At 36.4% G+C, this 11,218-nt stretch overlaps 1 protein-coding gene across 3 annotated transcripts in view; it reads left to right on the forward strand.

Moving 5' to 3' along the window:
* LOC107037273 (dopamine receptor 2) overlaps positions 1-11,218 on the forward strand; it is a 79,151-nt gene that overhangs the window by 66,262 nt on the left and 1,671 nt on the right. The window contains exon 3 of one of the 3 annotated variants that reach the window (XM_015255741.1): positions 1,255-1,293. The exons of 1 other annotated variant lie outside the window; for it this stretch is intronic. In XM_015255741.1, coding sequence (XP_015111227.1) covers positions 1,255-1,293 — 39 coding nt within the window. Of the gene's footprint in view, positions 1-1,254; positions 1,294-3,995; positions 4,086-11,218 lie in introns of those variants that run through there. One more of the 3 variants, XM_015255749.1, reaches the window with a different exon arrangement.

Below are 11,218 nucleotides of genomic sequence, written 5' to 3' on the forward strand. Positions count from 1 at the left end.
GAGAGAGAGAGAGAGAGAGAGAGAGAGAGAGAGAGAGAGGTGAGAGAATGGGCAACGATAATGTTATCACAAGCATGAGAGCGCATCTGAGCAAATTGGTCGATTTCTGAGGGCATATCGTACCGCCGGAAAAGCGTATCGTGTTTTCCCGGGCGAAATTTGACGAGGTTGTGGAGACACACATCAGTGGAGACAGTGTTATGGGATGGAAAACGGGAAATTTCTACTCAGTTATTTATGGGGGATTCTTCTTCCCCCGCCTTCTTGGCGTTTTTTTTTTCTCTGGAAAATTTATTTGATCGTTCTCGGTGATAGGAAAATGGGAATCCCTGCTCGTTAGGATGTCACCCTACGGCGATGGAGGATTCCCATGGGTGGATCTCTCGATTTGAAGGCATCATGTTCAATTCGTCAAGCCCAATCTATTCGACAATCTTCTTTCATTGGTGGGGAATTGTTTTATAGACTTTTTTTCGGGGCATAAATATATCTTTCCTCCGGTTGGACAACACTTAGACACTCATTCGGGGCATTTATATCGATTGGTCTCCAGTTAACTCTAACTCAATTTTTCAGCATTTTTTTTTACATCGCCCACAACTCCATTTAATTCAATGACGTTACAGGTAATAGAGTAATGGCCGTGTAAAAACCCCGGAAAAATAATGACCGGATTTACACGGGGGACAATCTGAAAGCAGCACTTGCCAGTGACTTTGCCCACTTGCTCTTTCACTCGTTAATTCGCATTTTTTTTTTCATCCTGTATTTTATTTTTCAACTCCAACTTTTTCACTTGGTGAAAAAGTTGAACGAGGCTGTAACAAAAAATACAGAGGAGTAGAAAAAAAAATATAGGGGGAAAATAATTACCGTGATTACGTGGTCCTTCTGTAGCAAGTGAAATCTTACCAAGTATTTTTTTTCTCCCTCTCTCTCTCTCTGCTCTGTCGGACCTCCTAGCTTCCATGAAATTTCACGGAGCCAACGAGTCTAGTCAGGAAATATTGTAACGATCCTGTGATTCTCATTTTATTATTTTTTTTTCTCCTCCCTATCTCATTATTTCTCCGTGTTCCTATCGTACAAGAGTGAAAATAAAATTAAGTGGCACTAGGATTAGATAACCGAGAGAAAAAACTCGAATTGCTCCGCAGAATTACAACATAATAATCTCATCTTCGTGATATTGTTCTACCAATGATACCCCAAAACTGGTGTAACAAAAATGAAATAAAATAATTTTCTTTGCAGATGAAAAAAATACGACGAAAGCAGTCGAAAAAACTTTTGGTATGATTAATTGAATTAACCCAGTGAGCTAGGCCCCTGTAGATTATCAAAAAAATACCAAGATAGTGTTAAAAGTTTGTCAGGAGGTAGCATGAATCCCGCATTACCATTACTCAAGTAATTAGAGATGAACTTCTTCCCTGATTACATAAGATACATGAAGTAATCTTCAAGTATATAAAAACTTTAATACTTGAATCCGAGTAAACAGCACGAGTAAACAGCACCCCAAGTCCCATAAAAAAAATACAGATTACTCCGTTGATTAATCAAGAGTAAGAATGCTCCATAAATTTGTGAGAGAATAAAGTGTCCAAATTGACCGGTGTGTATCTACTTCAACTACTCCCATCGTCTCCTTTACAATAAACTCCACCCATTATTGTCTCCTACTTCTCCCCTCACTGTTAATCCACCCGATAAACATCTTAGTGTATCCGCCTTTATACAAATGCACTCCAAGCAACTACCGCTCGTTTCATGGTAATTCCCGTCCGACCGCAGGTCGATAAAACCACTGGGTGAGCTTCGTTATACCATCAATGACGGCTAGAATCGTTAATCCCATCATGCTCAACCCTATCGGCTTTGATGTACTCGTGGAGTTGTGACGTGTCACGTTTTTCATTTGGACAATTATATGAGGAGACACTTGGTCGGGGATGAGAAAAAATTTCAGGGATTTAAGACAGAAAGTAATTCTGTCTTAATTAGAGAAAGTGTAGAACAGCACTGAGAGAATATTTTTTCATTTACTGTCGTATGGAATGGTCTTTGCGTAATGTCATCCGTAATTGCACATGTAATTTCATAAATTTTTTGTTTATTTTTTTTTCGGGACAGGTCACTGATTTTCGGGGATCCAACTACAATTATTAGATATATATCACCAATTTTTTTTCCTGAAATTTCAAGTAAAAAATATTGGAATTTTTAACAATCACTCACTCACTCACTCACACTGTTAGGAATTTTTTGAAATTTTATGTAACGTATTATAGTAAAACTCATGAGAGTGACATTGAATCGCAGTTAAAGAAACAATGGTTATGAAATTTCAAGTTTTAAGTAGAATTCACGGAAATTCATGTTTTCAGTGAGAGTGCGATGGAAATTTGACAACTTGATTGAATTTTCAGTAGACCATGAATATTCAGAAACAAAATGACATAAATTTTCAATTTTTCCCTGAATTTTTTGAATTTTCACTGAATACTTGAACTGAAAAATCAAATATTTTATTGATTTCCAGATGATTTGAACAGAAAATCAATGGAATATTTCATTTTTCAATGACAAGATTTCCTGAAATTTCAGTGGAACTTGAACACGATAAAAATTTCCGGAATTTGATCTTCATTTTAATTCAAATTGACAACATTGAGAATTCCAGTGCAACTACTGCTTAATTTTCAAGGAATTCTAACCGTGTATCTATCTGTCATTAATAATTTCCAGTGACGTCACTAATTTTTACGGCCAATAAATGATAATCAATTTCTAAAAATCAGTGAAATATCCCTGGAAATGCGAAACACATTTGCACTCATTTCTTATGCAGTTGTCGATAAATATTACGATGCGTTAAATGTCTCAATGGATTTTCAAAAATCTCCGGAGCGAAATCCAAAAGAAAAAACTTCGATAGAATTAATTTCTCTAGTCTTTTTCATATTCCACCCAAAAATTTCGATGTTTTCTCAACGAAGCAATTACGAACTTCGAAATCGTCAAGTTTCCACAGTTCACAACCAATGAAATATCCTAAACTAAATACCCTTCGTAACGAAAAAACCTATAAAACTTTGTCATCGCTGAATGTGAAAAATAAAAAGAGAGTAAACTTCGATGACGTAAAACCCGGAAAACCGTTACTATAAATAAAAATGCAGGCCATGTTGAAGTTGGTGAAAGTTGTGTGGTTTTTGCGTGTCTGTTTGTCCCCCGGAAATTGCCTCATTCGAGTGGGCTAGTAATACGATATTTTAACGAGACAGCTCCCGCGGTATGTGTGTGCGGTACTTTGAGGGGTGCCATGTAGAGTGCAAAGTTTTGCGTTGATCACATGCAGTGTCATCTTCATGAAAATTATTAAAGCTGGAGGAATGCACTGCCCCGAATAATTAAAGGGCAGACATTATTCCGAAAAAGGAAGAAAATCCAAATTTTTAATTTTAACAAATCAGTAAAATAATTCATTATTTCCCTTCAGTAAATACATGATTTATGTATTTATTTATTATTTACTATTCATTCCTTTAATCATTCCAAATTTTCAAACACACCATCAGAAAAAAATTTTCTCTTTATTTGGGAGTTTGAAACCCAAACAATAAAATAGAAAATTGATACATTAATATATCAATTATTTAGACAGGAAAATAACCCAAAAAAGAGGCGATAAAATCCCAAAAATAATTCCCTAATCGATAATCAGACGATTCCTGTCGATTCAAGAACAACGAACGAAAATATCCCAAAATAAATTAAGACAACGCCATGCGTAAACGTGCGAGTCACGCAATAAATCACACGCAAATCATCTGCTACTAATTATCACCGTCATCAATAATCCTCCTGCATCGATCGAAATGAGCCGAAAAATGGCCAAAAGAAATTTCATCATTAAAAAAAATTGAACAATTAGAAATACAAGTGACTATCGCGCATGGGCGTGGCGGTTGTGCTGTTTTTTTTTCCAGAGATTCTCGTCCAGGAAGTACTACTCTACGTGCTCACTACACCAGGCCCGACGTAGCCGTGAAAACTCCTGCGAGCAAACCTACATTTAACGACCTAAGCGGAAACACACACGCTCTCTCGGAACTATCTGCGTCCACTTTTCCGCACGTGTCGTCGCACTGCGTCCAGCATATTACCTCCATTGTTCCTCCACTCCCCCACCCCCTCCACCCCCTGTATTTTTCCCCGATTGTCCTCCCTTATTGGATTTCACCACCGTTAATTAATTTTGGTAACAACCCCTTGTTCCCTTTTTTTCCCCGCCATATCTGTTTTGTTCTCCCTTTTTTTTAAGTGTCTCTGTGTACATTGGCCTGCGTTCTTTAATCGCCGGAGGACAAACAACCTCTAAAAATGTATTTGGTATGTTGCTCCCAAGGTTTTTCATCAGAATGAAAATTCACGTGAAAGATTCTTCACTTACAATTAGTGGAAAAAAGAGATGTTTTTTTTTTTACTTAGAAGAGAAGAATGGAAATCCTCACTTAGAATGGAGGGAGAATAGCACGCCAACCGTTACGCACGTGCACGAATACTCACATGACATTATTGTTGTACAATTGCACGTGAATAATGCAAATTCATCGTGAATAAATTTCGAGTGAATCACTCCACACGCATCTGGCATGTTTTTCAAAATTGTGTTATTGGATTTATTTCAGCTACACTGTTGGAAATTTTTTTGATATTCAAGTATCATTGGTAGGTGGAGTATCTTGAAAATTTCGTTTTGAGGAATTATTCTGGAAGAAAGTGTTTAAATGGAATTTTTCAAAAATATTAATTTGAATTTTTCAATAAGCTTGATTCAAGATTTTGAAAATCTCAAAGTTTTTTATGCCTCAATAATGCATTGAAAAAAATTACTCTGAAACCCGAAAGTCTTGAGTTGAAACTTTCAGAATTCAAGTTGAAGACTCGAGTAAAAATCGAGGTTTTTCCAACACAGGAAAAACAAATGTCTGGATTTCGAACATCAAATAAGATGTTTAGGCACCTGTTCGCCTGAAATTCAGACAAATTTTCATTATATTCAGACGTTTTTTAGTGTCTGAAAAATGCCTACAAAAAGTATGTGAATTTCAGACATTCATTTTTGCTGTGAAGTCAAAAACTTCAACTTGAAATTAAAAAATCTCAATTTGAGACTGAAAAACCTCAACTCTTTCTCAAGTATTCAACTTGACTTCTGAAAGTCACAACTTGGGACTTTCAAGTCTCAACATGAGATCGTAACCCTCAAAATGAAGAGATATTTTTTTGCGACAAACATTGAATGAGAAAGAATTCTCAACAACCGAATAATTCTCAAAAACAACAACTTTTTACTTGTAATTTCAAAAGTAATTTTCTAACAGTGTCTAATACCAGTGTTGTTTGAGACTGTCACTGCGTCCTTGAGACCAATTTTCACCGAAAAAAAAATGTCTGCAATGAACGATAAAATGAAAAAAAAAAATTAAAGTGGTAGGGTTTATCGCTGGCAATACAATTTGTCATTTGACGCGCCATAGAGCCAAAGGGTTATGGTCCAAGAATAAACGCCCTGGGAATTGAGATGACGGCAACGGGAGGGCGGGATAAAAGTCATGGGTACCAAGATTATTGCATTTTCGCTGAAGCTTTACAACTTGTCATTTCCACACGGTGGGTAAGTAGAGGTAATGTTGAAAAAAGCTAGAGGAGTGAGTGAAGATGCGGACAAAAAGGTCAGACTGGAGTGTCTGAAAACAGTTACGAAAAACGAGGATTGTGAGTTGTTCACTGCATAAGGAAAGTGATAATAAATGTCAGAAACGGAAAGTGGTGGAGAAGGTTTTTAGAACATGACACTGCATCTCTCTCTAAAAAAAAAAAAAAACGAGGGATGGAACACTTTTTTACCTCCATCAACTAGACACTGAAAAGCTAAACTCTCTCTCTGATGAAGTCTCCCGATTAATAACTCAATAATAATATTTTCAATTACACAACGTTTCTTTGCGTTAATTAACGGTAAAATTTAATTAAAAGAAGCCTGCATTGAGGTGTTGGCAACTTGAGGAGAACCTCCTACGCGAAATCAAATTGAATGATTAAAGAATGGTCTTGCACGAAGGGAAACCCTCTCACTCAAAGTAAACGCTGAAAGATTTTTTTTCCTTGAATTAAGAATATTATTACAGTGTCTAAAATTTTTGGCTGATTTTTTTTTTAATTTTAGCTGTTACAATTTCTGGAAATTTCTGTTATATGGAAATTCCAGAGCAATTTCAAGGAATGTCGTCATTAAAAAATCAACAGTTTATGGAAAAATCAACGGAAATGGTACAATTCAGTTCAATTATTTCATGAAAATTGATAAAAATCAGGAAAATTAAGGTCAATATATTTTTAAATTTTTAATTAATTAAAAAATCAATGCAATTCGGGACGTAAAAATTTTCAGTGAAATCGGAAATTTAATGGTTTCTTTTTCCCTAACTCAAATTCAATTCAATTCAATTTCCAGCACTGTACTCTGAGAAAAAAAATATTTAAGCAATTCTCATCAGATTCCCATTATGACGATTATATTCCTCTAGAAGATGATCATGTTAGTTATGACTTGAATGAACTCCCTCAATAATTATCAATATTAAAAAATTAATCAAAATTAATCAAATAATCAATCACGTTTTAAATAGTAATTGTTTGTCTCAAGTAAATGAACATTGGCAGAAATAATTTTTTTCTCAGTGTGCAATTAAAAAAAGTTCTCCCACAAAATCTCAAAAAATAATTCGAAAAGTGAAAAAAAAATAATAACTTCATTCACCCCGAAATAGCAAAAATCTCATATTCTGAATTCAACAAAAATCTCTCAATAGAAAACTAATAAAATAGCCAAACGACAAATCTGATTAAATCTTCCATCAAACTTTTCAAGTGGTCGACACGAAAATCCGGGGAGAACAATTGAAGTACAACTATTGCATTCCTCATTTGCATTCCACTTAATGGAACTGAGCATTTGCATAACCTTCAAGCTGCCCCGTCCATCCTACAGTGGTGTCTTACGTATGCGGAAGTACACTGGCTGTGAGTTTAGAGGGGGGGGGGGGAGGTAAAGCTAGCTCTGTAATACGAGGGAATATATCTTCCATCATGGAATTCCAACGGGAGGATGCGGATCATAGGAACATGCGTCCCCATCAACAAACCAGAACTATATTCCAGGGTGGAAACTACCAACTGTCGTTCGCGGCGTCATCAATGCGCTCTCCCATACCTGTTCCATCCCTGCATAGCTTCCTCTCCTCTCCCCGTGTCTCTTCCTCTCCCTCCCCGTCCGACCCCCGTGGCGTGCGAGAGAAGAGGGAGAGCCAACCCCTGTGTATAATCCTGGTAGTTCTGTATTTATATCGTTTCCCCACTTGACGACGTGAACGGCCAAGCAAATGACGTAATTTCGGCCCAACTTTGGAAATTACCTTCAACCACTTTGAATCCCCAGTTATGCAGTTTAGTACGACAGTTTGGGCATTTGATTTTGCATGATAAAAAATTCATCACCGGTCATCCGTGCTTGAGGATAAAAGATAAATCACTGGTGGCTTGGAGAGCACAAGATTCTTTTATTCGGGGATTTTCATCGGAGGAGGAACAATAACTCTTGCCATTTGAAAAATAACGACAATTTATGGGAATTAAATTTGAGGAAAAACAGAGTCCATGAAATTTCATGTTTTCTTTCAACATTTTTTATGCTTCTGAACAATTTATTAATTCATTTATGAATTGATTGTTCGCTTTGAGAATAATTTTTTTAGATATCTTAACAAATTTGGCAACCGTTTATGCTGTTTCTAAACATCTTTCCACAGTTAATGTAAAGTATTTCAACATTTTGCAATTATTTTATTATCTAAATTCTGAAGCTCTGAATTTTACTCTTTTTTTTCAACGATTAGAAAATAATTTGAAAATCTGGAAAACTGGATAATTAACTTTTGAAGAGGATTTCATAGAATACACTGTGCCAAATCACGAATGTGAGTATCGTGTTTACTTTCCACTGAAATTTCAAGAAATTTTGTCATTAAAAAATAAATAAAATAAAACAAAATGAATGAACAAAAAAATTAAATAAATAAAATACTTGATTTTTCAATTCAATTATTCAGGAAAAAATTGAAATTTCATGTCATTTTGTTTCTGAATATTCATGTTCCATTAAAAATTCAATCAAGTTGTGGAATTCCTATCTCACTCCCACTGAAAACTCAGCATTTCCTTGAATTCTCCCTAAAATTTGAAATTTCATAACCATTTTCCCCTAAATCCGATTCAATCTCACTCCCATGAGAAGTACTATCACATCACTATCACATCTTCGCCAAATTTGTCGATATTCTGAATTCTTGATTTCACTATCATGTTTCCGAATGTCAATATCGTGGTGCTAGAAACCAGAAACTTTTTTTCTCTGTGAATTTCTCAAATAAAGAAGATATTCAAGACCCACATCATTAATTCGTCAATGCCTCAAATAAACATCGATATAACCAGTGATTCTGACATGAACAAATTGTATTTTCCCCCTAATAATTAAATGACTTGTGAAATCGTTATGAAAGCAATATGTCATTCCCTACAGATGCAAGAAAAAGTAAAATAAAAATGTGTGACAAAACGAAAAAGAGAATAGAAACAGCGTAGTTGGCCCCAAGGGATTGAGTCGTAAAAAGACAGACCCCGCGGGTAACCCCATACCATTCGTCGGGATTTCTTTTTCTCTCCCCCTTCTTTTTTTTATCCTTTCACTTCACTCCCGTGTGATACCACCAAGTTTTTCCTAGCGCTCGTCCTCTCAACTCCAGAAGTACAAAGTATAAAAAAAAAAATAGCCATCCGGTCACGTTTCTGGGTCTTCCTCTCCTCACTTTTCTATTTTCCGTTTCAATTAATTTTTTAACTCGAAAAAAAAACAGTGTCGAGAGACTTTGAGACAATTTTCAATTATTTATTCTCCTTCTTTTCTGAAACTGGAGGGTTTCAAGGCATGCTTTCATCGCACGTGAATTATAAGACGATTTTCCGAATAGAAAATGCATCAGAGTTGAAAGTTTTGCACTCAGACGAATATACAAAAAATATATTCAAAATGAAAAAAAAAAATTCTTGTTTGAAGTGGGCTTAGTTCTTAGCTGAGTTTTCGAGGAATATCTCCGAATCTAAGGGAGATAGCGAAATTTTCATAATGAGCTTTTTTGTAGAGCGAATAGAGAGCTACAAAAAATGTACTAACAAAAATTTTCTATCTGCCCTAGATTGCGAGATATTCATTGAAAACTGATCGATAGTCAAAATCTACTTAATTTTACTTGAACGAAATGTAATCTAAAAATAACTGACGTCTTTGTAATCATTCAATGAAGCTCCCTCGAAAAGTAGATTTCGAGGAATATTTCCTGAGGGTTAAACCTAATAAACTGACTTCAAACTTTCGAAAGTTTCATGAAAAATCCCCTCCCATTCCATGCAAAATAATCCCAACGTAAAATAAAAAATGTTCACAATTGAAAAACGTTATTTCCCTTCGCCAGGCATCGAAACCACAAAAAAATCGGGAATACTGTAACGCAATTTCCGTCACCATTCAACATAAATTGAATTCGTCTGTGTACAGTAAACGAGCGAATTTTTACCCCTCCCCGCCAATTCATACGCACACGCGTCTCGTTATCTCCCTCCCACTCACCGACTTCATCTACTCTTTGACGCGGTGATTGTTCTCTCCATTTGGAAACAGCCCAGAGGGTAAGCGGGAACGAGGTGGAGGAGGCGGTAGTAGTTACGCGTTTTGGGTGCGGATACAAACGCAAAATCAATTACTCCATCGATGATTAGATTCGATACTGGGGGTATTGCGTGCAACTGGCGCCATTTGATAAAATTCCGCAGTTTCATACCCCTCAGCACCAGATCCTCTCGAAGTGATAAAAATTGGAACGGCCAGAAGTATTGCAAATGGCAATTGAAATTGAAATTCCAGAAAATACGAAAATTGCATCAGCTCGTCAATCATTTTCCGCAACTGCTGGTGTGAAAAAACGCAGTGAGAGAAATAAATTAGTAATACCGAAAAATTATGCGTTACATGTGGGTATATTTGGTGGAGTTGAGTAGATTAACACGACAAAAGATGTCTTCAGGCTAATCTATAATTTTTTGCTCTCTCAACTAATTTTTTTCTCTCTGTGTATTCTTTCACAAAATTGTGATTATTACAAAAATTTAATTTTTTAGAAACATCTTAAATTGTCGTCCATCAAGTTAGTTAATTTCCCTCAAGTAAATCTGTAGTTTTTTGACAGAGCTAATTTTTCTTCCAATGAACATTGACGAGGAAGAATAGTACATTACGTAACTAGTGCGGAAAGCAGCCGTTCAAGAATTTTTGATTTTGGAGGCACAATAAGTCGGCAAGTTTCTGTAAGATTTTACTTCTTCGGAAAAAATTACGTGACTACTTCGTACTTTGTTCGGTGATGAACCTGAAAATTCACTGAACATTTCAGATTTCTTCTCTTCCATTCCCATAAAAATTGCCGGAGAACGATTCCCCATTGCGGATTACGTGAATTGTTCCGTAATTTTTACTGAATATTTCTCTCCGTGCAAGAAACCCGCCACATTATCACAGAACTAATTTCATCTCTCAGCGCAAAAATCACCCAAAAAAACAATGAATCAAAAAGTTAAAAAAACGGCGCTAAACCCGGAGGACAGGAATTAAAAATGACTGAAAATTCATGGTGTAGTTGACGGGTATGTACGTGGAACACCATTCGGCGTGACAATGCAAAATGTCATAGGGTGGTAAAATGAATTGCGTACAGAAGTGGGTCGCGTGTGTACGAGAGGGGTCTTTAAAAAATATATATATAGTAGAGGGGAGAGAGGAATGTATGAAGGCCTGCATCGAACTCAGCACGCTCCATTTGTTGGCGTACCGATGCCAGATACTCCATCGTCTCGGAGGCCTTCCCACAGCCCTACCTCCGCTACTTCAATCCTTTACCCAAACCACATTACCGACTTCTAGCCTTTCTGCGACCAATGGTGAAGGAGAAAGCACAGAACGAAGAGACTGCACGCGCACTATTTCCCCGCAGTTTTCTTACGTTTACCTATATTCGTCACCCCCCCCCCCCCCCCC

Source organism: Diachasma alloeum, unplaced genomic scaffold, assembly GCF_001412515.2.
Source record: "Diachasma alloeum isolate Michigan unplaced genomic scaffold, Dall2.0 Dall_scaffold_00177, whole genome shotgun sequence".
NCBI classification, from domain to species: domain Eukaryota; kingdom Metazoa; phylum Arthropoda; class Insecta; order Hymenoptera; family Braconidae; genus Diachasma; species Diachasma alloeum.